Here is a 25,590-nt window from a genome sequence, read left to right on the forward strand (position 1 = left end):
AAAGGACAGAGCTTAATCCTAACTAGAATTATTCTAAATATACATCCAAATAAGAATTAGTATTTTTATTTACAAATGCATTGTTAATACTGTGTTACAAAGAGTGCAATTGTAAATTCAGTGGAGGTAAGTGTGGATTATTGTTTTGCTGGACAAGTTTAGACCTGTTGGTTGTTCTTACAGTGGTGGAAATTCTACTGTTAAGCCAGACAAGTATTGAATAACTTGAAATACTGGCATAGTACTTCAACAACAACAAAAACAAAAAAGCACACCTTCTGGAATTGTAAAGAAAAGTACACTGAAAGGTTTATTCTCCCCTCCTCTCCCCACACACACAAGTGTTATAGCGGTGTGTCTTTTATAGTGGACATTGCACAGTGTGTTATTTTTGCTATGTGATCCCCAAATGGGGATAACCCAAGCTGAAAAAAGTCTGTGTAGAGTAAGGGCTCAAGTTCAACTCTTCTTTGATTCACCTTGCTGCAGGCAGTTGTATTTTGAGTAAGAAAGTATGTGTGTTTCCATTGCACTTCTTTTTTTTAATGATGTTTTTTCATATAAGTTCATGAGACTTTCTCATCTAGCCCACTGTTCAAAGGGAGATGTTTGTCTCATGGCTTAAAAGCTAGAAAAGAATATTACTCCAAAGAGGAGGGGTGAGGAAGGGGTTTGTGGGAATAAATTTGAATAATGAACGTATTTCACAAAGGGGATTGTTTAGGTATGCCATAGGGCTGTGTTAGAGAAGGCACAAGTCCGTGTGTCTCTTGAGTCTTGGTGATCTAAAGAGGGAGATGAAAGTTTAAGGAAACAAAATCTGTCTCCTTTGCCTTAAGTCCAAAACAACATAGCTCACATTTTGCAAGCCAAGATTTAGTTTTAGTTCTACCCGTGTGATTTGATTAAAGGAGAAAATTTGGAGATGCATAGGGAAAGAGCTCTTAGATTGTGATAACCTGAAGTGAGAAAAGTGGAGTACTCAGAGAAATTGCCCATACCACACACAGTAGTATGTCTTCCTTTTATACTGAAAGTCATAAGCATCTGGACAGATAGGATGCCCTGTCAATATCCTTGAAACACCTCAAAGCAAGTTGTAAGGGCACACTCATGGGATTGTGTGTGGAGAGGTACTTTCTTCTTCAGGGTTTCATGTTGTTCTGAATCCAGTTAAGATAACGGTTCACATTTGTATAAACACCAGGTATGCCTTTGTGGCCGCAGCCTATTCCCCAGCTGATGATTCCTATTAGATGCATGCGATCATCCTTCATGCAAACCAAAGGCCCTCCAGAGTCACCCTGCAGAAAAGTAGCAGGTTAGTAAGAAACTCCTTTTTTGCGTATGTGTATGTTTTGTACTCTTTCCCTATTCAGTGGCCATAATGGTACATTAGATGCCATTTCTCAAGTCTCCTTAAATACTCTGTGTAGCTTACCAACAAATCAGGGACACCATGCTTCCAGTGCTCTTAGTAACAGCACCTTCACATTAGCATGTTCTGTGTTTCAGACAGAATTCCTTAGTGCTCCTCTCATACCAGAGGAGAGACACCAAGTAGTCTAAAACTAAGGTGTCTACCCTTGTGTAGCACACATTTATGAAATATGAGGCATTTTTGTTAAGAATGAGACAAATACTTTTGTTCAAACTCTAAAGGTCCAAGCTGCTTTATACTATTGTGAGTAAAGTATGATTATTGAAGAGATAATGAAACTGAAAAGGTGCTGATATTTATTTAGGTGTGCTTGCTTACAGAATAGAAAATAATAGGAAACTGCTGAGGTGGGGTTTCCTGCTCAGTTTTGTGGTATTTCCTGTATTTAGAATTTTCAGTCTGTATTCTGGTTTGCTTGACTGAATGTAGCCTGCATTCCTAGCTATGAGGAAAAGGTGGAGAGGGAATTAAAAAAAGTAGACCCAACAGTTAAGTTCTGTGAAACAGAAGTTCTCTAGAATTTCCATGTAGTCAGATGCAGGGCTCCTTTAAATGATTTTTTATGAAAATTTCTCTTTAGTTAATTTAGATTATCAAGAACAGACCTAGAAAAAAAAAAAAGAATAAAACTGGGTTTACCTTACAAGCATCATCAAGGTGCCTTGTGTCTCCTGCACATAACATGTTGTCTGTAACTGTCCGGTTGTGTAGATGCTGTGTGGTGCACCGACTGGCTGGAAATAGTCTGACGTGGCCTACCTTCAGGTGCTCTGAATAAAAGGGCGAAACTGAAAGGGATGTGAATATATATGAATATACATGAGTATATATGTATAAAACTTTGCAGTTCAGTTTCTGCAGTTTGGGAGAGTGCATTAACTAGTGGCAGGAGAGGAGGGTGGGAAAACTAATATTTCCTTGCCAGGAGTCTTTTTTTTTTAGTTATGGGCGTTCTGCTTTGCCGGTGAGAACAACTTAAATACCGTTGAAAGACAATTTTGCTGCTTCAGTAAGCTTAAGTGTTAGAGATTTTTACAGGGTGCAAATTGCTAGGTTTCTTAGGGGGTTGTCTTTGCATGAATGACATCAATCTAAATGGAGCGCATCTAATAATCAATACATGTATGAAAAGGGATCCTGACTCTTAGTATTAGATTTGGGTTAGTTAAAAACAGCTGTCTTGTACAAAATACTGAATAACTAGATAGGAATGCACACTCGTTATCTTGGAATGGAATTGATTTATATCTGCCTTGCATGTCGGTTTTATTCTTCTGCATAGTTGCAACTGCACAAAGCTGAAAATTGGCAGGACTGTTTTTCAGTCTGGTTTTAAATTATAATTGCAGTGTACTTTTGCTCTGAAAGAGTTAACTGTACTCCCTATAGAAAAAGAAGCACTAGGTTTAGCTCTTTTAAAACATTTTGTGATACACTTGTCTGTTAAAGTTGTATGTTAACTCTGTCACAAAAGCCTTAATAGCTCAAATTGTGATTTGTCCTTGTTATGATGGATGCTTCACAGTCTCTGCCTCAGCATTTACAATTTAAAGATAATAAAAATAAATGCCAATAAGGCATTTATAAGCTGCTTTTTCTTCTTTTTTGGAATACAGGTTAGTCTATATGTACTTCCAGACAGGTTTTATTCCAGGCTTTTTCTTGACTCTGGTTTTTAAAGTAGCTCTGTTTCAAAACCATTCCTGGTGAGGGGGTTGATACTGTATGCCTGTTCAGGAAGTATTGAGGGCATAATCAAAATACTGTACTGTAACTTTTGGTTAGCACCAAAGTGGCCAGGCAACTGCCACTGGTCATGACTGGACTTCATGACCTTTGTAGGTACTGCTCAATTGAACCAATTTAACTATTCTGTTTAATTTGGCTGACCTTTTAATATATATCCAGGACTTTTACATCCTTAGCTTTTTTTTTTTTTATTGCTAATTGCTGTACAGTCAATGTATGTTTTGGATTAATGCCCACTACCCACAACTACATGGTATTATTATGCATGGTATTAAATCTTGACAGAAATTGATTTCTTTGAGAATGACAATATCTAAGTTAATAATTAAATACAATAAATAGTACAGCAGAAATGCAGAAGCCTTCACTGACAAACTTTGTCTTATTCATCTTGCCATTTTCTGTGTTCCTACTGTTTGAGAGTTTCAAGAAAAACTCTGCTAACCCAGGCAGCTGACATATCTCAGATGAATGAAAAAACTTGTTTTTAATGTATGTTCCACATATAGGTACATTTTTGGAGTGCTAATATAATTTCATGAAATAATTCAGGAGTCACAGATTAAACAGGGCTAAAGGCTTGAATTCTTTGGGGCAGAGAACCTGGCTTTGGCCACAACACATCTTCTACTTACATTCTTCGTTTCTACCATAACCAGAGATCTCACATTCAGTCCAGTCAGGCAGCTGCAGGTCAGGTGTTGGGAGGCAGGCTGCTCGAACAGTGTCTGTTTCAATAGCACAGTCTTCTGTGTCCGAGTTCAACTGCAGCAGAGCTGAACAGTGGGGAAAAAAACAAGAATCACCACTTGGCTAACATCAAGCCTTAGCAAATCACAACCCATCAAATTGTGAGGTCAAAGAAATTCTTACCAATATCATTGTTGTAATTCTCTGAGTCATATCTCTCATGTACAACGTAGTTCTTCACCTGAAACTTTTGTTCCTTCTCCTCTGGAGTTGCTCGAGAAGTCCTGCCCAGCACAATCTTCAGCTGATTAGTACTAAAACTTTAAAAATGAAAGCATATTTACTTCCAGTATTAACTGGAGTAGAGCCTTTCCTTGAAGACGTGCTGTTGGAGCTTCTCTTATTTTAGTATAATTACTACTTCATCAGTCAGGCAGTTTGATCTCAGATGTCCTATTTGCTTTAGTTTTTGCACTAATTGCTTAGAGCCACCATGGCAAAGATCCTCTGTAAGTTCCTTGCTGTTGGCAAGTTTCATGTGGCTCTGCATTCTGTGCTGACAGCTTTGTTCTTTAGCTATTTGATATTCTGCTGTGGTACTTCAATGCCATACAGCTAGTTTGCCTGTCTGTAACACTGATCACATTTAACTACAGTTCCTTACTGTAGAATGACCTAGTGGAGTAAATGTCTTTTTCAAGTCTTTCACTCTTCCAGTAAGGCTAATACTGGATGCTTCCATTTTCCAGACTTTTTTTTTTTTAATCATGATTTACCAAAAAGTACCAAATCCTCAACTCACCCTTCCTCAAAACAGTGAGCAGCTGACAAAACCCAGCAGGAACTGATCAGAATTCCTCCACAGAGGAAATGTTCTCCGGGTACTCTGTAATACTTCACAAAGATGGCAGCTTGCCATGGGTGAGCTTCAATGTCTGCATAGGAGCCAACTTTAATCCGGTACTGGCGTGCCCTGTGCTGCCGTAGACCACAGCTGGCTGTAGATGACAAACCCAGAAATAGTTTTTTTGTTCAGGGACTCCTGCAGTGACTTAGGGTTAAGAGGCTGGTTGTCAGTGCATATTGAGAAGCCTGGCATGAACTGTTCAGTATCTGACTCATTCCTGTTTCCTAGGAAACTTGTTTTGATTTGAAAAACACAGTAAAGAAACCCTATCTTTCCTATTTCCTCATTCTGTGATCATCTCTTCTGGCAGAGAAGGTACTTCTGTGACAGCTGAGCCATAGAATCCCTTTTTATCCTAAGGAGCTTTTTTCCCCATCTCTTATTTTACTATGAGAGGCTTACTACATGCAGTATAGTAATGCTGTGAAGAAAGAGAAGAATCAGGAGTGCTAGGATTCTTACAGCAAGTAGGCACATCACAGTACTCCCATGTGAGCTGTTTTCCTTTCAGTACGTGGCACCAAGGCTTGCTGTCATTGTCAGGATTCCTGCAGTACAGGAAGGAGAAGAAAAACTTGTATCACCAGATCTGCAGAGAGTTTAGGGAGAAGGAGACACTTAAGGACAGCAGATGGGGTTCTGAGTGTACTCTTTTTGATCCTTTTAGAAACACAGAGGGCACAGGGCACATTAAATTTTCATTTATAGAGTCTGGTGTTAGAGAAGTATAGACAGACCAAGTGGTATGAAAATTACCATCGGCAGTGAGTTCGATTCCCGGCCATAACATCCCTACTCTGCTTTGAAAACTCATGTAAACAACTCGAGCCCTCCCTCAACATTACCACAAGGAAACTTATTGTTTGTTTTTAAGTTCACTACATTACTGATTACATACCTGCAGAAATTGTGACTGCCAAGGCCTAGCTGGTAAGCATCTCTTCTCCAAGCAGTATATAACTTGCTGACAATGATTTGAGAATTCCACCTCAAACAGGTAGCTCCAGAAATGGTAACACTGTGACTACCTCGGTAATCTGTGCCTCTTCCAGTTTTGCAATTGATGTTTCCAACTTAAATAATAAAACAGCATGTGAAATGGTGAATGTGAGCCATCAGCTGTTCTAATTGTGATTTCTGTCAAGGCTCCTACGTATTAGCTATACTTATCTCAGGCTCTGTAATAAATATTAAAACCTTAAACATGATTTAACATGAGAATATCTTAACTGCTAATTTTCATAAGGCCAGAGAGAACTCTGAGAGTTGCTACGACTCACTATATATCTAAAGCCCATTCTCTGTCCTCCTGCATGTACCTTTTGAACAGGGGGGCACACTGCAGTATTCCCAGGTGTACTTCCCCCCTTTGTAGACATAGCACCAAGGTCTGGAGTCCTCATCTGGGTTTCTGAAAGAGTTACAACATTATGCATCATTTTAAAGCTATAATTACTAGTCTCAAGTGTGCCATCTAGTTCAGTAACTTGATTGTGCTTAGCAGTGAGGGGGTGAACTGAACCAGCAGAAGTCATTTTTATTCTTATTTTAATTATAAAAGCATGGAGGTGGGGATGAGATGGCCAGTAGTAAGGGTAGATAGCTTGTTTGTGCAGGTTAGATCATGTGCAGGAGGTACTACATTGTAGAGTTCTAAGGAGTGTCTAGATCTGCAGGCAAACATGATAGGAAACTGGCTTGCAAAGGGAGTTTTTAACAGTAAGAAGGCAACAGTGGGCACAAGGGAAAGACTGTGGAGTGAGAGAGGGCATGCATTTTGTAGTCTATCAAACATCCACTCTTAGATGGTTCAGAAATAGAAATCTATCAGTTGCTGCTCTTGGACTGCACCATGTTTGCACCTGTTCACAGTGTTCTACAGTTGGTATCAGGCTGTTGCAAATAGCCTTTTTTGCCCCACGCTCCCGGAATAATCAGATTCTTACAGCTCTAATGTGTGCTGTGAGTCCCTCACCTGCAATAGTTGTGATTGCCCAATCCCAGCTCAGCAGCATCCTTTCTTTGGCCACTGTATTTATGGTCCATCAAGCCATTGATATTCCAATTCAGGCATTCAGCTCCACTCTCTGTTATGCTCCATGTACCCCTGTATGTTACTCCAGCATTTTTGTAGCACTTAACTTCAGTATCTGAGCAAAAGGGAACAAAAAACAGCATCACAAGTTCTGCTTCCTCTGACTCTGCTCTGTTTACAGTTGGCTCCAGATGCCTTGTCTCATAAGTCAGTGAAACACCTTTCCAAGCAAACTCTACATATACACAAAGGTTTTTGTCTTCAAAGCTTAGTATTTTATCAAGAGGCCAGAGAATCACAGAGCAGCTTGAGTTGGAAGGCACCTTAAAGATCATCCAGTTCCAGCCCTCCTGATGTGGGCAGGGTTGCCAGCCACTAAATCAAGCACTTGATCAGGCTGCACAGGCCCCATACAGCTTGGCTTAAATATCTCCAGGGGTGTGGCATCCACACCTTCTCAAGGCAACCTATTCCAGCACTTCACCTCCTTCTGAGTGAAAAATATCCCCCCAACATCTAATCTGAACCTCCTCTCTTTTAGTTTAAAACCATTCTTCCTTGCCCTATTGTTACTAGTCAGTATAAAAAGTCTATCTTCCTCCTGATAGTACTGGAAGTTTCTATAAAATACTGGAAGGCTGCAATGAGGTGCCCATGGAGCCTTCTCTTCTCCAGGCTGAACAAGCTCAATGCTTTTATCTCGTATTTTTAGGAGAGGTGCTCTAGCCCTCTAATCATCTTTGTGGTCCTCCTCTGGACTCACTCCAACAGTTCTACATCTTTATTGTGCTGGGGGCCCCAGATCTGGATGCAGTATTCTACCTGAGGCCTCACGAGACACAGAGAAACCCAGGTGTCCTTTTCTAAAGTTGTTTGTAGCATTAGCTTTACCACAAAAAGCAGCAACTTAGCAGAGAGACCCCTGTACAGCAGTGGTTTCTGAGTACCTAATCCTTCTGTGCTGCACAGCTAAAACCAGCAGCATTGTTCACAATAACTGGAGCAGCATACTTACCTATTTCACACTGCTTCCCAGAGAAACCGTGGTGACAGCGGCAGATGAAGAGCTGTGGGGAGTAATATGCCTGTGAACACTGGCCCCCATTGTAGCATTTATTTCTAGTGCAGGCTGTGGAATAAACAAAAGCCAGGAAACAATTAGAATTCACAGAAGTAAGCAGCTGGCAACATGCCCATCTGTCCTCCTCCTGTCAGTCTCCTTCAGCCTGCTCTACTTTCCCTTAATATGTGTATGTAATGTTAGACTCTTCCTTTGCTCCATTATCTCCATTAGCAGGATCATAAGCTTTTCTCAGTCTCTTGCCTGTTCCTCCTTAGTTCTGCCTGAGGCAGTGTATACTGATGCTTTCATTTCAAGCCAAATTCTGTGTGATCACGCCTTCCCTGACAGTGGAGTTTTTCTTTAGGATGCACTAGACGGATAGTCTGTCATCTCCCACCCTTTCCATTCTTTTTCTTCTTCATACTCACCTCTGATGGGCACAGTGTGGCAGTAACTCCAACCACGGTCACACCTACAGTATTCTATTCTGCTGCCTGAAAGTCTCAGCCAGCTCCCTCTGTGCTGGTATATTTGTCCAGATGAATAGTCTGTGCAAATGGCTGTAATTGGAGAAAAGGAACCCTCTTTTAGAGATTCACAGAAAAGACCTCGCTGAGCAAAATAACTCTCTCTTGCCAGGGTAAAAAGTATCCATGAAGGGATAAATCAGTCTAACAGGCCACTCTTCCTTATTCCCAGATCCAGGCTATCCCATCTCTGTCAGTGTCATGCGGCTGAATGTTCTGTTCTGCTAATGACCGTCCTCATTATGACTTGGAAGAACACAGAAAGAGGAGAATATTGTTCTTTAAGGTGTGGATGGTATTAACACTGTAGTATTTTGTCTTCTGAATCTGCCATTCTCAGATTTCCCCCCCAGCCATGGAAAACAACTTTCAGGCTCCATTCCTTCAGTGTCATCTCCTTTCCTCTCCCCTATGTTTTTAAAGCCTCTGGGTCATGCAGCTGTAATTTGCCTGGCTTACCTTGAGATCTGGCTCCCCGTTTGTAACGCATGTGTGTGCCCTGCAAGTAGAGAAGGTGAATTCTGTGAGTAACTACTCTCTTAAGAAAACTGAGAGAACAAGTGCCTTCAAGAAGCCACACCTCCTCTTGAGGTCTTGAAAATCGGGGAACAATGAAAAGCGTGTTAAGTATTTCAGCATGCGTACTGAAAAACTGCAAATAATTTAATTAGTACAGGTTACTAATTAACTACAGGTTATTATCAGGTTACTGCTTGTCACTTGAGTGTTGTGAACTTGGTGGTGCGTTCTACTTGCATAATTTCTGAAGTGTTTATGTGCTGGTGGACCACTCCAACTGCTAACTAAAACTTGTCAGCTTTCTGCTATTTGCAGGAGATACAAGAAAATAATTTGCAAATATGTAGATGTGAACAAGCAGTTATTTTCGCTCAGCAGCTTTTGCTTGCAGTTTCCCTGTGAATACTTTGACTAACTTTCATTTTTCAGAGCACGTGTTAATAAGATTAGTCATAGTAAGAGCTCAGCATGGACTGGACATGTATGCAGCGATGTGTGATCCTTCAGTGCAAGACTTTCACTTGCTACCCATCATATTTAAATACTGAAAGTGGGATGGGAGGAAGGAGCAGAAAGGTACAGATGCATATCCTACAGCCAATTATTTTTCTTCCCCTGATTTCTAGGAGTAGAACTAGATCCTTCCTTTGTCTGATACATACAGCTGGAGTCTGTGGTAAGGAAGAGCTGCTGAAAACTAGGTTAAGTGTCTAAGGATGGCAAGATGATTACTTGATGTATTACCCTCTTACCTGGCATTGGGCAGTCTTGATTACTCCCACCAGCAGGAGGAGACTCAGGAGCTTGCCTTTCATTCTGAGTGTTTTCCACATCACCTCCGGATCTCAAATGGAGGTAAAAGAAAAAATAAACTGTTGAAAAGGATGTTTTATAGAGTGAATGACTTTCAAAGCTTCAAATTTAAATTAAGGTTTTAAGTAACGAGAATGCTTTTTACATTAAAATTCACTTTCTACTCTGCAGTTCTCTGCAATTCAGTCTAGTTGTGAATCTGGATCTTTGCCTCTACTTATCTCATTTGCTTTGAAAATCTCTTATCTGGAAAAGTTCATGCATAGACCTGGCTACAAATAATTATAGGAAGGACATTCGGATACTGTGATCCCGCTGTATTTCACGCTACTGTTGCAAAATGCATGTATTTGCATTGAGTGGGAAGTTTCTTGGCAGAAGCATGAATTTGGGATTCTGTAGCCCCTGACTGCAGGGAGATAGATATGTTACAGTCTTGTACTCAGTTCCCTTCACCCAATTTGTTTCCTAACGAAGGAGACAAAGAGATGGTTTCTTTCACTGAGGCTAAGAAATATTGTCAAAGTGCTGTCTGGTTTTGAGTACTCATTGGACAGAGAACACATTGTGAGCATCGGGGGACATCTTCACAACACAATGTCAGTCCTGGGTATGTGGAAATGTTATCAATGAAACTGAGCAATATATATTCTTTCCCTTCCTGGCCAAAATGGCATTTCTTATCTCATTCTCATATCATAAAAATGCAGATGGTCTAATATGTATAAGTGGCCTGTAGCTTTTTGCTCTACTGCATCCTTTTTTCCATTTTATTTTTCCTGTTCCAGCTAGTTTATATTATGGCGCTACACCCCTCCTTTCCTTCTTCCCTTCTCCTATGCCTGGTGGTTGGAGCTCCTATGCTCCTATGGTGGTTTGTGTCCTACTATACTATACAGGAAAACTGTTAACATGTTTTAGCAGATACTTTTCAGTCTTGAGAAAGGTACAACGTATGCTAGTAGATTGGAATGTTCTGAGTGATAAGCCCTATCAAACTGAAACCACATAGCTGTTTGAAAAATACTACGTTTACAAAACTCCAAGGGGAAACCTGCCAGCAACGTGCTTTCTGTTAAGGTTCTCCTAAGCAGTACAGACCTCGAGTTGACCTAAAGAATGCTGCAGATGTACTGGTTTTGTTGAAGCATCACTGTCAGTAATGCTTTAAATCACACACTTCTACTGATTTGTTAATAAGAGTTCTTCTGAGTAATACTCACACTCTTAGTGTACTATCTTACAGATATGGCATAACACCTTAAAAAAAAAATACAGTTTAAAAGCTCAAACAAAAAGTCATTGGTAGTGATTGAAAGTAGCTCCCTCTTCTGTTTCCCCCCCCCCCCCAGTAACCTAGAGAACCAGGAGAGCTCCCTGCTGTTTGAGCCTGAGGTTGTTTGCCCTTTTACTGGAACAGCTTGCTGAGGCTTGAAGCAACTGGAAGCTAGAAGTCTCATCCAGCATTATATGTCTTCAAAGAGTGAAAGGCAATAGCTCAGTTATTTAACCACTGTGGTATTTTAGTAGAATTTATTAAAAGAGTTTAATTAATTAAAAGCATTAAAAGCAATTAATGACAAGCTAATCATGTCAAAAACAGGAAATACAGGTTTTGAAATGGGTCCAGAGTAGTACATACCTTTTTTGCTTTTTCGTTTTCTGCTGCTGATTTGCTTCCCAGACCAGTCTGTTTTTATGTTTTCCACATCTCTGTTACAATCTCTGAAAAGCTCCGTCCTACTTAAAACTGCACTGCAAGGGGTGGAGCCTAAAGAGGGCAGTAGGGTGTGCTTCCCACTCCTCCAAGAGAAAAAAGAGCCAAGATCTTAGGATGGTCTGGGACAGAGTGGCATGTGTCCAAACTGTGAGGTTTCTGCATGGGACAGGAGGAGAGCTGACTTGTGGATTTTACGTACTGGATTTTGCAGCCAGTATGCTTTGTTCATTCTTTATTCTAATCAGAGAGCAGATACAGCCTTCAAAACAAACTTTTCTGCATTAGACACCTTAAACTTCAGTGAGACTGAGAATAGTATGTATCCCCTATGAAGGGCTGTCTTGTATCATTGTGCTTCTAGGAATGTGAGGGAGGAATGGAGCAGGTTGAATGCACAGGTGCATCATTTCTAACATGACCAGAGGTATGCATGCTTAGCTGCAGTGCTGAAAAACCCCTGCTTTGAGCTGGAGCAGTGTGCTGTACTGGAATGACATCCCCTCAGAATCTTGGGCACAGACACCTTGTGTCACAACGTGCCTCAGTGTGCTGAAGAAGAAATCAGAACTCCCAAGTTAATTGATAACAATGAAGAAATGTTAGGACCTCTAGGTAGAAATAAGGAAGAGCATGTTAAGGACCAGAGTTAAATGTGCACTGATAATGTCCATCCTAGAAAATGAAACTTCTCAGCCAGAGTCAAAAAAACAAGTCACAAAGTACTACGTTATAAAAGTGCAGCAGACAAATCCAAATGAGGAATTTTAGAATGGAATTTAGAACTGGGTTATGACAACTGTTGATGATACAATTGTTACAGTAATAGGTGTGTGTAAACTTTTAGGAATTTATTCGCTAGAAATTGGTTCCTGATAACATTTAGTGTGAGCACAGACATAAATAGCATATGGGGGACTCCATTTTCAGGAAGTAAGTGCACAGAATCTTCTGTCGGCAAACATGTTAAGGGTCATTTTGCACACTGGCAAAGAGGAAACTATCTTGAATGTTTAGGTCTTCTCTATATGGAAACCTGTGTCAAGACTGTCATATGTATCTCTGAGTAAAACTGCAGGTATGAACATAAATGCCATAAGTCTGCATTAGGAACAGTTGGAATTGACTGTTTCCAGAGGGGACTGTATTGAGAAAGGGTAGTTGGGCACTGCTGAACAAACGGAATAACTTCTAATTCTTTTAAAGACAATATTTTTTTGCTACTGGAGTTCTAAAGATTCTAATGAAGTAATAGCTTCCAGGGAAGATTTCAGAAGTTATGATTTCCTAGCTTTTTGCAGCTTAAGGACAACTGTAGTGGAGTGGGTGCTTTGTGTACTTCTTACTGTGCTTTAGGAAAGCAAGCAGTAATGGTACCTTCTCTATTCGACATTGTCCACTGCTTTACCTCTCAGCTGAACCTGCATCAGGATAGGGTTATTTTGAGACTGCTAAGTTAGAGTGCATCTCTACACAATGTCTGGATATGCTTCAGCCGTAAGGCAGCTGTTGAGGTGCTGTGTGGTGCCTCTGCTTTCAGAAATGTAAAAGGCTGAAGAAACATTGGTTCAGGCTTTACGTTGCCTGGTAAGTACCATATCATTTTTACAATACGTACCAATCATGGAAGGCATCCCTACTCCAGCCTGAACGGTCCCACGTCTCTCAGAATTTCTTCATCGGAGAGCCGCTGCAGTTCCTTATCGCCTTTATAGCCCAGGCTTGACGGATACAGGAAAGCGGTCGCGGCCATCACCGCGGCGCGGCCCCTTTAAGGCTGCCTCGTACCACGTGCCTCCGGAACCGGAAGTGCCCGCGGAGACGGCCCAGGCCCCTCGGAGTCGGAGCGCTGTGGCACAGCCATGAGCCGGCCGCCGGCTCTGCAGGCGCAGACCTGCGGTCCCTGGGAGATGAAGGAGCGCCTGGGTACCGGCGGCTTCGGCAACGTCATCCGCTGGCACAACAAGGTAGGCGGCGGCCGGCTCGCTCCGCCCGACCCGACCCGACCCGACCCGACCCGACCCGTGCTGAGCCGACACCGCGCTGTGTCCGCAGGAGACCGGCGAGCAGGTGGCCATCAAGCAGTGCCGGCAGGAGCTGAGCCCGCGCAACCGTGACCGCTGGGCGCTGGAGATACAGATCATGAAGAGGTGAGGGGCCCGCCCCGGCGGCGGACGGGATCGGGGCCTGGCGCTCCCGGCCGGGCCGAGCGGAGCCCAACGCCCCCACTCCTCCGGGCCCGGCCCTGCGAGGCGCATTGTAAAGGCTGCGCTGAGGTAAAGGCGGGAGCGGCGGCCGGCCCGGCATGGAGGAGTCAAGAACTTGCTGAAGAAGATCTTGCTTTCTTATTCCTCAGAGCTTCAGGTCTTCGACTTTCTTCCTCAGCGGTTCTACTGTGTTAACGTCTGCACTGGGTTGTGCTTTGGGGTGTTGGATTGATTAAAGTGGGGCGCCGTGCCTGATCACAACTGGGGTCTTGCTGGGAGGGTAGTGCCAGTCTGTCAGACCGTTGAGCTCTTCCTGTAGTTCCTAGGCACACCTGTTGTGGGTGTGTTCACGGAAAGCACTGGCTGCACATAGGATGCAAAGAGCTGGAATGAGTCTGTAAGCCTGCAAGGGATGGATGAATTGCAGGCCTTTAGAACTGACTGTTTCAGTTTCTGAACCAATTAATGGCCTTCTGTGATTTAATGTGACAACTGTGACCGTGTGAGACTATGCAGGTTCTGGTGATGGTGTGTATTTGCCTTGTTTCTGTTTCTCAGGCTGAACCATCCAAATGTGGTGGCTGCCCGTGATGTTCCTGAGGGAATGCAGAAGCTTGCACCAAATGATTTGCCATTGCTGGCCATGGAGTACTGCCAGGGTGGAGACCTCCGCAAGGTGGGGCCACCAGGGTGTTGTTGTGGTTTAACTTGGCAGCTGGCAGTCATTCACTCAGTGTCCTCTCCTTTCCAGTGAGATGGGGGAGAGAATTAGAAGAAAAAAAAAGTGGGACTTGTGGGTTGAGATAAAAACTATTTAGTGAGTCAGAGAAAAGAATAATAATTATGACAAATATATATAGGTAGATAAATTATGTAACAAATGATGCACGGGCAAATGCTTACCACCCCTTAGTCAGTGCCTAGCTAGCCCTCCATATCCTTTTCACCAATCAGCTGTTCTAATCTTACTAGCACCTTGGGCCTTTGTTAAGAATGGCCTTGACCCTATACAATACTGCTTAGCAGCAACTATAAATAGTGGTGTGTTATCAACATTGTTTTTCTCATAGAACCAAAACATAGCATCGTACCCAATACTCTGAAGAAAACAGTACCATCCTAGCTGAAGCTAAGACAGCTGGTGATGGTGAAAGGTGCTGACAGTGGCTAAAGGTTGGATTAACATCCCAGTGGAATGGAACCTAGGGACTTTTATTTTAGAGGTTTCTCTTTAAAATGTATTTTCATGTTTTGATGCTTCCTAATTCTTTACATGGTACCAATGGGATTTTACAGGTTGGTCCTTTGAAAATTCCAGTGCTTTTTGGAGCTTTCGACTTTTATTTAACTGCAAGTACCAATACAGCAGTTTTGCATGTAGGAGATGAGAGCATGTGTGAGGGATGTGCAACAGGATTTGGAGTATTTCCAAGACCATTTTAGCTCAAGGTGCAGTCCCTATCTGTAATAGGAAAAATATACAATTACTAATGATGGTTCTTATCTTACTGTTTTTTTTAACCTTTGCTGTAACCTGCCCATAGATGAGACCTGTAACTTACAGCTGACAGTGGAGCTGATACTGTCAGGCTCCAGGGGAAATGCTTATGAAGGGCACAGCAAAGTTGCAGTAACGCTGACTTTTTCCACCTACCCTTTCTTATCCCATGGATACGCTGAGGCTTGAAGCTCTAATTAGAATCATAGAATCATAGAATTGCTAAGGTTGGAAAAGACCCACAGGATCATCCAGTCCAACCATTCACCCTTCACCAATGGTTCTCGCTAAACCATGTCCCTCAACACAACATCCAAATGCTCTTTGAACACCACCAGGCTCGGTGATTCCACCACCTCTCTGGGCAGCCCATTCCAGTGCCTGACTACCCTTTCAGAGAAGTAGTGTTTCCTAACATCCAGCCTGAATCTTCCCTGGCGCAGCTTGAAGCCATTCCCTCTCGTCCTATCACTAGTCACCCGAGAGAAGTGGCTGACCCCCAGCTCACTACAACCTCCCTTCAGGTGGTTATAGAGAGCAATAAGGTCTCCCCCGAGCCTCCTCTTCTCTAGACTGAACAATCCCAGCTCCTTCAGCCGCTCTTCATAAGGCCTGTGCTCCAGACCCCTCACCAGCTTTGTTGCCCTCCTCTGGACACGCTCCAGGGCCTCGATGTCTTTCTTACAGTGAGGGGCCCAAAACTGGACACAGTACTCGAGGTGCAGCCTCACCAGTGAATTATTGCTATGGGAGGTCCCAGTTCCATGGTTTTGTCTGTTAAAAAAAAAATAAAATTAATTGTTCATGCTCAAACGTCTTGTGTTTTGAGAATCTGTGGAACTGAGATCTTTCTATGATGGATGGAGCTTTCTAGGATGGAGAAGCTATAGCATGTGGTATGGAAAAGCTGTCATTTGTGGTGTTTTCTTGCAGTACCTGAATCAGCTGGAGAATTGCTGTGGTTTGCGGGAAGAAGCTATTCTCATTTTACTGTCTGATATTGGTAAGTGATGGCAGTATCTTCACAAATCTGAGCTACAGAAGTGTTGAATCAGTGCAGCAGTGGCTTTAACTACTCCATTTTTGACAGACCTCTAAACAGTATACTTGCTTTGCTGACCCACTTTGTAAGAAAGTGAGCCTTTGAGATTTTTTTTTTCTTGACACCTTCCTCCTCCTGGAAAAAAACACCCTGGAACTGCTATCAAGTTTTTGTTTTTCTTGTTTTTCCTAGCAGCACACTTTTTAATTTTATCCAGGAAAAAACAGGCATTATAAAGTATAACTTTGAGCAAGAGTGTGGAAAATAAAGGGCATTTATCCTGACTGTGGTGTGTTTTTAAGATCAGGTTTTTATCTTGTTTAGATAGAATTTCCTAGTTTAGGAGTTGCAGCGTCTCTGTGTGAAAATTTGGAAAATTCTTGTGAATCTGAAGAATTTTGGAGGTGAAATGGAGAGAGCACTGCTTTATGGGCGGAACAGAACAAGATGTTTGGATCCTGATTTAAGACTGTTGAAGGAATGGACAAAGAAAAGCTGAGTATAGGCATTCCTTTGGTGAAGAGATGTGTTTTATTTCTGCCAGCTGTTACAATTTTTTTTTTAAACCTTTAGTACTTGGGTATGGGCATAGAAAATGACTCAAAGAGAAAGGAATCTACTGTAACTTTTAAAAATGTTACTGCCAAGAGAACAAATCTGTGTCCAGAAGTGTTTGACGCTAACTTTTTCCTCTTGCACTTGGAATTTTATTTTTCAATCAATGATCTTGTCTTTTGTACAAGATTCAACTCAAACACCATGCTTGTACCACATAGAGGTGAAACCTTTGTGAGCTCATACCAGGTACTTTTACGTTCTTAGCAAGTGGCTCTTTGTGTCTCAGCCTCTGCTCTCAGGTACCTTCATGAGAACAGGATCATCCACAGAGACTTGAAACCAGAGAACATTGTGCTGCAGCAAGGAGAGCAAAGGGTAAGCAGTAACATGGTGTCTCTGCCTACACAGACAAGTAAATGTAAGTGGAGAATGCGTGTGTGCTTGCTGCAGTTACAGCGGTGAACGTGCAGAAGCAGTCAACCTCGGGTTACATCTCTCTCAGATCTGTGTGTCATTCAGCACCCTTCCTTTATATCTTTGAAGAGCTCTACTGTATTTGTCTGTTGTATGTGTGCTGCAAAACTTACCTCGTTCTTTTTTTCTGTTTTCTGTTTCAGTTAATACACAAAATCATTGACCTTGGATATGCTAAGGAATTGGATCAGGGTAGTCTATGCACATCCTTTGTTGGGACACTACAGTACTTGGTAAGGAAGGAATTCAGCTAGATGGGTAACTCCCACTTTGCTGTGGGACAAAGTTAACAGTGTAATTCATGTTTGGACTGGGATGAAGTAATCATCTTGGTATGGGGTACATTTGGAGTGCTGCAGCTGACAAGGATCTGTTTCTTTCTCTTCTGCCTCCCACCCCCACTGGATTATCACAGTGTCTATGATAATACAGTGTGTTGTATTTATAAGAAGCAGGAGTGTTCTGTGAGGTCTCTGAGCTCATGAGAGGCAGTGTTTCAGCATAGCCATTAATGTGATACAAATGTTAATGAGCTCTTAAGGGGCAGAGAGAGCTGAGAGATGGATGGCTTTGACTTCTGCATGTGTAAACTGTCTCAGGCTCCAGAGCTGCTGGAACAGCAGAAGTATACGGTTACAGTGGATTACTGGAGCTTTGGCACACTGGCTTTTGAATGCATTACAGGCTTCAGACCATTCCTACCCAACTGGCAGCCAGTACAATGGTGAGTGACCTTGGGCCAGGTGATAAAAAGAATGCATGTAGTGCCACTGTCCTGTCTATGGGAAGTAGAGGTGTGGTCCCTTGATTCTTTAGGGTAATATCCCTGTATTCCATACCTTTATGGAGATTGACTTCCTTTACTGGAGTTTGATCTACTTGAGCAAGTTGAGCATTCCTTAGATTTCTCATTGGAATCGGGACTGACTTCTGCAGGGCAAGTAGCAGAAACTAAAGCAACGTCTCTGTTTTAACTGTAAAAGTTTGTTAACATGCATGCTGGGAAAGGCAAGTGATAACTTCACTGTTGTACTTGCTTGGAATTCATTAGGCATACGAAAGTGCGACAGAAGAGTGAGCTGGATATTGTTGTTTCAGAAGACTTATCTGGAGAAGTCAAATTTTCTAGCAGTTTACCCTGCCCAAACAATCTAAACAGGTGAGGACTAGAAATCGGTTCTGATCTGTTATGACATACTGAAATGAACTTACTCTGAATGGACCACATTTATTTTATATGCCTTTCTGTAAATAAGTTGCGTGCTTGACACAAACAATGCTTGTGTACCTTATCAGACATGTAGGTGAGTCTCCATTTCTGCCTTCTAAATAGCACATTTACACTCAAGAAAAGAAAATTGGTTGTCAGTTCTCCTGCAGAGACTTGGCCAGGTGGAGACTGCAGATGCACTTTCTTTTCTGATCCCATTCTTGCTTTGGTACTTCAGTGTTTTGGCTGGGAAACTGGAGAAATGGCTGCAACTCATGTTAATGTGGCACCCACGGCAGAGAGGTACAGATCCTGTGTATGGGCCCAATGGGTGTTTCAAAGCTTTGGATGACATCTTGAATTTGAAGGTGAGCAGTGCACCTGGATTACTTTGAAAATTTTTCCAGAGCGCAGTTGAACCTAGTCCATGAGAGAAGAGCCTTGAGTCATGAGCCTAGGAGGAGGAGCAGCAATCTTAGGAGTGTGCTTTCCTCATGCTTTTTGGAGGAGAAATTGAGCTTGTTGGGAGTAGCAAATAGCTTCTGTATGTTCTTGGTCCTGTATTCTGGCAAAGGTTTCTGCTGAAGAAGCTGTTTAATTGGCATGTGACTTCTCTTCCAGCTGATGAAGGATGAGGTCTCGAGCATATAATATTATGAAGTAGCTGCAAAGTGACTTCTTGAACTTTGCAAGTGCTTTGAAACACTTTATTGGTGGTCAGTGTCTCAGTCCAGAGATTCCTGCTCACACATAACCTATGCATTTTCAGCCCTTCTCATGTCTGATCTCCTTTTAGTTACTGCATGTTTTGAACATGGTTACGGGAACTGTGCACACCTACCCTGTGACAGAGGAAGAGACCCTGCAAACAGTGAAGGCCAGGATCCAGTCAGATACTGGAATCCCAGAGCAGGATCAGGAGCTCCTGCAGGAGGCTGGTCTTGCATTGTTTACTCAGAAGCATACAGCTGATAGCAAGGTGAGTCTGGATATTCTCCTTCCTTGGCTGTTCAGTAAATTTGCAAGTGCAGCTCTTGCACTGGCAGTACAGCACTCCCTGTTGTTCTGGCAGGCCTTAGTTGTAGTAACCACTTAGACCTGATCCCTTGCAGAATAAGCACCGCGTTCTCTTGGGTGAAGAAGAGCATTTTGTTTGTGGTGTTACTGAGGCTTGCTGTTTCTGAGAGAATTCCATTGGGTCTTCTGTCTTCTGCAGGTGAATGACGCTGTAGTTGCAGACACAGACCTCCTCTTCCTCTTTGATAATCAGAAAGTTGCCTATGAGGCTCAGGTTGCCTTGCGACCTCATCCGGAAAGTGTTGACTATATCCGTAAGGACTTTCTCTAGCATGAATGTGGGAGGTTGTTCACATTGAGAGGGCTGCCTGTATTCTGTAGTCTGTATCATGTGCAAAGAGCAGAGAGAGATTTTGTATGTTGGTACTGGAGAAGCAATAAAACAGCCTGGCATAGCACTTATTCAGCTTTTAAAAATAACTGAGGAAGGGAAGGGTTTAATAATACTGGGGAAGCTGCATAGAGGGTAGCTGGCTATAAAGTTTGCAAGAGGTAGGGTCTTGGCTGCATGCTTGGCTTTCAAAGGAGTGATGTTTAAGTCTGTTTTGTCATGTGATAATACTACTTTTAAGCTTCATACTGATTTCCCTCCACCCGTTCTTCTGTTTCCAGTTCAGGATCCAAAGAAGAATTTGCACTTTTTCCAGCTGCGGAAAGTTTGGGGTCAGATCTGGCACACAATCAGGATGCTGAAAGAGGATTGTAACCGGCTGCAACAGGGACAGCGAGCAGCCATGTATGGTGGCAGTCTCACTGGAATACATATTTCTGCCTTTGCTCCCTTGAGAAAGTAAAAGGACAGGAGTAGGATCCTGTTAGAATGGGGAAGCCCATGAGTGGAACTGTTAACAACTAGTAAAAAACTGAAAATTGTGTTCTTTAGCACAACTGCTTTTGTACTCACTGCTATGCTCTGTTATATCTGCTTTTGTTATAAGTGGAGGCCTGCATTTATAACATGGGAGGATAATAGGACATTTTTGTCCATGCAGGATGAATCTGTTGCGTTACAATAGTACTCTCTCAAAGATGAAGAATTCTATGGCCTCCCTTTCCCAGCAGCTGAAAGCAAAACTGGACTTCTTCAAAACAAGCATTCAGATTGATCTTGAGAAATATAAAGAGCAGATTGAATTTGGAATTAGTGAGTATAGCATCCTGCATACAGAGGTCTTTTATATCACGCACAGTATCTTACCTTTCCCTGTGTGAATTTGAGGAAAGCATTTGTTCTTTTTTCATTCCTGTAGCTTCTGAGAAGCTGCTCTTTGCCTGGAAAGAGATGGAGCAAGCTGTGGAACTTTGTGGTCGGGTATGTTTCTAAATCTTCATCACTTATCCTAAGAAAGAAAGAGGTTATTTATTCCCCTTTGTTCTCCTTTAAATAGAAACTTACTATGTCTGAGCTGACTCCACATATCACACTGCCTTGGCTTGCATTGCATTTTTTTTTTTTCCATTTGGTAGTTTTTGCAAGGCGTTAGGGAGTGAGGGTGATCTTGCAGAATGTGAGAGAAGATTTTGCAGTTGCACTCAGAGGTCCAGCTAAACAAGCCTGGAGGTAGATTTTTATCAAGACAGCTGAAAGAAGGATTTGGGATAGTAGGTTAAACTGAATAGTAAAGCAAACTATTAGATGAATGAACACAAGACAGTGCAATCTCTGTAAGTACAGCTAAGGACCCTAACTCCCAAATGAGGAGTGAAGAGTAACTAGTTGGATTAGTCTTATTCTGTGCCAACGTTTAGTCCTTCTCTAGGTGAAGGATGTGGAGTGGCAGAAGGACTGTCTGACAAGTGGCAGCTACTGCATATGAACAAGTTCTGGTGAAAAGCAGAACTTTCAGTGCCAGTTCTGGATGCAGTTGTATGTCAAGTGAGAGGCGGGGAAAAAACAATGACAGGTAGGATGAGAGAAGCAATCTGGAGCAGTGAATAAATAAGGAGGAAGCATTGCAGCCTGGAATCTAGCGCCATGTATATAATGAAGCCTGGTCCTTCAGTGGCGCTTTGTCACAGACCAAATTTATCAACAAAAAAAATCTTGGAAACTATTTTATTCCAGAGCACAGAGCTAATTTATTTGAAATTAATTCACTCGTGTTCTCACTTGTCTTTGTAGAAGACTGTTTGCTGCTTATTTGGCGTGTTTAGAAATATGAATGAGAAAGGAAGACTCAGTGAGTAGTAGTGTCTCTTAGTCTGTGTCTTCCTTGTTGCTTATGTGCTGCTCTGCTTTCAGGAGGATGATGTGGATCAGCTAGTAAAGAGAATGATGGCCCTGCAAACAGATATTGTGGACCTTCAGAGAAGCCCGCTGGGTCGTAAACAAGGAGGAACACTGGAGGATTTGTAAGTTGCACTGTCTTCAATGTCAGATGTAGGAGTGTTGCCAGCAAAACTTAATCCCTTATTCGCTCCAGGACAATGAAATTGCTCTCTTCAGTTTAAATTATGGGGGACTTAAAAGTTAAAACCTAACAAGAAAAAGTTTGACTACTCACCTGTTGATCTGAAATAGCAGAATGTTATATAAGAGATTTGAGTTCTTGAATTACTTGTTCATAATTTAGGTCCTAGAGAAATCATTTGTGTTCTGTGTCTTTTTCTTCTAGAGAAGAACAAGCCAGAGAGTTGTACCGGAGACTGAGAGAGAAGCCAAGAGGTAAAAGATATTTTATGTCAAGTTCAGCTTGCTTTCTGTGGGTTGTAACTTTAAAGATGGAATAAACTGCATTGAGAAAACTTTCTCTGCGTTTTAGGCCTGCACTTATGTTAGCTGTACGTGGACTCTTCTGGATTTGCCTATTTTGGAGAGGGGAGTCAGGGACTCAATTTTAAACCAGGCCAGCCTTGCTTTCTTGATGTCTTCTAAACTGTTCTTGAAACTTCTGAGCTCTTCTCAGAGCAAGCTGTTGCTGCAAGCATATGCTGCTGCTTTATTTTCTGTGTAGGAAGCATGAAAGACACGGCTGTTTGTTTGAGCAGCTGTACAGTCCCAAGGCAGTAAACCCACCCTACCAACTCTGCTTTCTAGTTCTCATCTCTTGGTGGCTAAAAAACAGTGCGCTTCATCCCACCCAAACATGCATGTCCTCTATATTTGGAATGTTTCAGGATTGAAGAAAAGGTGGAAACAAACCACTAAGCAGCTTCTCACTGTAATAAATGCCTACTTCTCTGTGTAATAATCTGACTCTTATTCCAGATCAGAGGACAAGTGGTGACAGCCAAGAAATAGTACGGTTGCTCTTACAGGCAATCCAGACCTTCGAAAAAAAGGTCCGAGTCATTTATGCTCAACTCAGGTGAGCTTTGTAGTCAATAAAAGCTAACTATTGAGAAAACATTTCCTCTTTCAGCAAGAGGTTCTATTCTAGCAGTATAAGAAACAGATTTACCTGTGCTATAGGGGTTAAGAAACGTCAGAAAACTTCCCCTACTGCAATTGACAATATGTGATCTAATTTATTATTATTTTCTTTTTGTAAAGTAAAACTGTAGTTTGCAAGCAGAAGGCACTGGAATTGTTCCCCAGAGTGGAGAAAGTGATGAATCTGATGAATGAAGATGAAGAAACGGTTGTAAGGCTTCAGGAGAAACGACAGAAAGAACTGTGGAACTTGCTGAAAATTGCTTGTGTAAGTAAAATAAAAACTCTACTGTATTGTTAAAATAGCAGCGTACCCAAGTTACTGAGATAATAGTAAGTTTAGTACTTCCTATGGTTGTTTGTCCTCATTACCTTGAGTTAGGATTAACGATGGTTTCTAAGCTGTCTTGTGTTGCTGGCTATTGGAAATAAGTGGAAAGAATTGCAATTTCAATCTGCTGTCTTTTCTTTAGAGTAAAGTACGTGGTCCTGTTAGTGGCAGTCCAGAGAGCATGAACATGTCACGTCTTAATAGCCCTGGTCAGCTGCTGCTGCAGGTCCCTTCCGGAACTTATGCTTTATCAGAATCTGTCAGGAAAAGGTGAGGTGAAGGCTGGAGTTCTGTTACTGCTAGTGTCAGCACTACAAACTTATACGGAAGCCGTCTTACATTCTTTGCTTAGTGTTCAGTTTCCAGTGTCAGTAGTCTTATCTACCCACTGGCTGTTTGTTGTTGTTTGTTTGCTTGTTTGTTTCGTCTGGGGTTTGTGAATATTCCTTTTGAACAACTGGAAAGAATACTTAGCTGCATGCGCCCCACTTCCTAAAATAGGGCTTGTTTTATCTGGACTTGTTGGGCTTATGTGAAGTGTACTGACAGCAGGAATTGTGTTATTGTGGAAGGTAATGAATGGTAGCAGGGCTATGTAATGAAAGAGAGATTGCTCTACCAAGCACTTGCAGTTCTGGCTTGTTTAAAGCAACAGGGTCACTAATTAAAATGAGACCTTAGCTTGTTTATTTCTATGTTGCTTCACGTTTTAGTTTATAGGCTGCTCTAAAACGTTTTCTCTAGTGGCAGTGGCTCCATATAAGAACCCAATTCCAATTTGAGCATGCTTCCTTTTCTGCCATGCAAGTGAATCTGGGGATGCCGCTGACTTCCCCTGTTGCAAAACGAGTTTATAAGCTGATTGCTAAAGGTTAATGTTCCTCAGTGCTGTGCAGCATATCTTCACGAAGTATTTCCTAGAGAAACTTCCATGGAAAATAACTGTCAAACACTCTCATCTTTCAGTGAGGAGCTTCTGCTGGAATCGCAGAAACTGTGTAGCCAACTAGAAAACGTGATGCATGACACAATGAAGGATCAGGAGCAGAGCTTTATGGTAAAATGCTTGATATTCTTGTATAAGTGTGGACTAGGGAAGCTTATTGCTTAAAACTTCTGTTTGTGTACCTTTGCCTGCTCAGTAAGTGAAATAGTTAATAGAAACCTGAAGTGTGAAATGAAACCACTTGCTCTCCCATTTGAGCTGCTGGCACATTCCCTGCTTGTGGAGAGTGGGGCCGTGTCTCTGGGTTCTCAGTCATTTTGTGCCAAATTGTAAAGCATCAGGGATACTCAGACTTCCCTTTCTTGTAAGGGCAGGGGCAAGTGGGGGAGGTACTTGGCTGTGGTACAAAAATACTGCAAAACTGTACTTTTGCAATTGGGATGGATCTGTGGTGGCTACACACTTGATGTGCAGGAATGCTTATTTACTGCAGTAGTATACTGACATGCAAGTAAAATATCAAAGGAAATAGTTTAAGGTTGTGTTTTTTCATTTACATAAGTTACATTGTTCATCATGAAACTATACTGACCAAGTTGTTTGCAGTAAAGTTTTTAAATCTTTGCAATCTCAACTACAGGCTAGCAATGAACTTTGTATTTCTAACTGTTTATACTTCAGGCTCTCGACTGGAGCTGGCTTCAGCTTCACGTAGAAGAAAGAAGCAGTCCAGAACAAACCCATATGTAAAATCACTTCAACTGCCTCTAAAGACATGCTACCTGAGTAAGCCAACTGTGATAATCTGCTGTGTCTAGAAAGGGAAGTGCCTCTTCTTACTGTTGCCTACTGCTTATGTGAGATATGTGGCACAGTTTCTAGTATCCACATCTCAGATACTTTATTTCTCAAAGATGCAGTAGGAAATGCCTATCCTAACTGCTTGGAAAAAGTTCTTAACAGTGCCTTAAGACAGCAGATATTCTTACTGTATGACTTGATGTTTCTTCCCTTAGGCACCACATGTGGTTGTTCTTCTACCTTTCAGGCTTTCTGATGAAAAATGGACAATGCACGCAGTCAGCTTACACTGTTGCTGGTATATGTCACCTTCTTAATACACCTGAACTGTGAACACATTTTCTTAGCTTTGCTGATTTGCACGTTTTTTTTCTTAAATGTAACAGATACAATTATGTAATAGTTGTTTCCTGTATGGGAACGAAATTATCTAAAGTGTGAAATTTGTTTGTTCTTTTTAATATACTCAAAACACTTTAATGAAAAAGCTGGTTTTACTGTATAGGCCTCTTAAATGTGAGGTAAAGACGTTAGCTTAAAGAGCACAGAAAAGCAAATTGTTAGATAAATACTTTTTCCAGTTAAAATTTTAAAGCACTGCAGCACCTCTCC

At 41.9% G+C, this 25,590-nt stretch overlaps 2 protein-coding genes across 10 annotated transcripts; one reads left to right on the top strand and one right to left on the bottom strand.

The window, feature by feature from the left end:
- Nucleotides 1-50: 50 nt before the first annotated feature.
- On the bottom strand, nucleotides 51-13,240 carry PLAT (plasminogen activator, tissue type). 6 transcript variants are annotated; one of them, XM_004947613.5, is made up of 14 exons: nucleotides 13,080-13,240; nucleotides 9,684-9,775; nucleotides 8,872-8,911; nucleotides 8,314-8,445; nucleotides 7,838-7,951; nucleotides 6,763-6,937; nucleotides 6,107-6,198; nucleotides 5,686-5,860; nucleotides 5,250-5,335; nucleotides 4,683-4,878; nucleotides 4,064-4,200; nucleotides 3,826-3,966; nucleotides 2,081-2,229; nucleotides 51-1,304 (listed from the first exon to the last, which is right to left on the bottom strand). In XM_004947613.5, exons 1-14 carry the CDS (start codon nucleotides 13,093-13,095, stop codon nucleotides 1,146-1,148), a joined length of 1,704 nt encoding a protein of 567 aa, XP_004947670.1. In that variant the 5' UTR covers nucleotides 13,096-13,240; the 3' UTR covers nucleotides 51-1,145. The 6 variants fall into 6 exon arrangements, with proteins under 6 accessions (XP_004947670.1, XP_046759379.1, XP_024998656.1 ...); XM_046903423.1 differs by having other exon boundaries at nucleotides 9,684-9,803; XM_025142888.3 differs by lacking the exon at nucleotides 13,080-13,240 and adding an exon at nucleotides 11,387-11,510.
- Nucleotides 13,241-13,298: 58 nt separating this feature from the next.
- On the top strand, nucleotides 13,299-25,407 carry IKBKB (inhibitor of nuclear factor kappa B kinase subunit beta). 4 transcript variants are annotated; one of them, XM_046903364.1, is made up of 22 exons: nucleotides 13,299-13,428; nucleotides 13,517-13,611; nucleotides 14,227-14,344; nucleotides 16,100-16,169; nucleotides 17,053-17,141; nucleotides 17,384-17,473; nucleotides 17,840-17,964; nucleotides 18,292-18,399; nucleotides 18,689-18,818; nucleotides 19,247-19,429; nucleotides 19,667-19,781; nucleotides 20,140-20,263; nucleotides 20,520-20,671; nucleotides 20,778-20,839; nucleotides 21,770-21,879; nucleotides 22,143-22,192; nucleotides 22,736-22,835; nucleotides 23,021-23,168; nucleotides 23,374-23,501; nucleotides 24,198-24,288; nucleotides 24,859-24,963; nucleotides 25,194-25,407. In XM_046903364.1, the coding sequence occupies exons 1-21, from the start codon at nucleotides 13,324-13,326 to the stop codon at nucleotides 24,925-24,927; spliced, it is 2,262 nt and encodes a 753-aa protein (XP_046759320.1). In that variant the 5' UTR covers nucleotides 13,299-13,323; the 3' UTR covers nucleotides 24,928-24,963; nucleotides 25,194-25,407. The 4 variants fall into 4 exon arrangements, with proteins under 4 accessions (XP_046759320.1, XP_046759319.1, NP_001382894.1 ...); XM_046903363.1 differs by having other exon boundaries at nucleotides 25,226-25,407; NM_001395965.1 differs by having other exon boundaries at nucleotides 24,859-25,316.
- The last annotated feature ends 183 nt before the right edge of the window (nucleotides 25,408-25,590 follow it).

The sequence above is a fragment of the Gallus gallus genome, chromosome 22 (genome assembly GCF_016699485.2).
Source record: "Gallus gallus isolate bGalGal1 chromosome 22, bGalGal1.mat.broiler.GRCg7b, whole genome shotgun sequence".
NCBI lineage: Eukaryota > Metazoa > Chordata > Aves > Galliformes > Phasianidae > Gallus > Gallus gallus.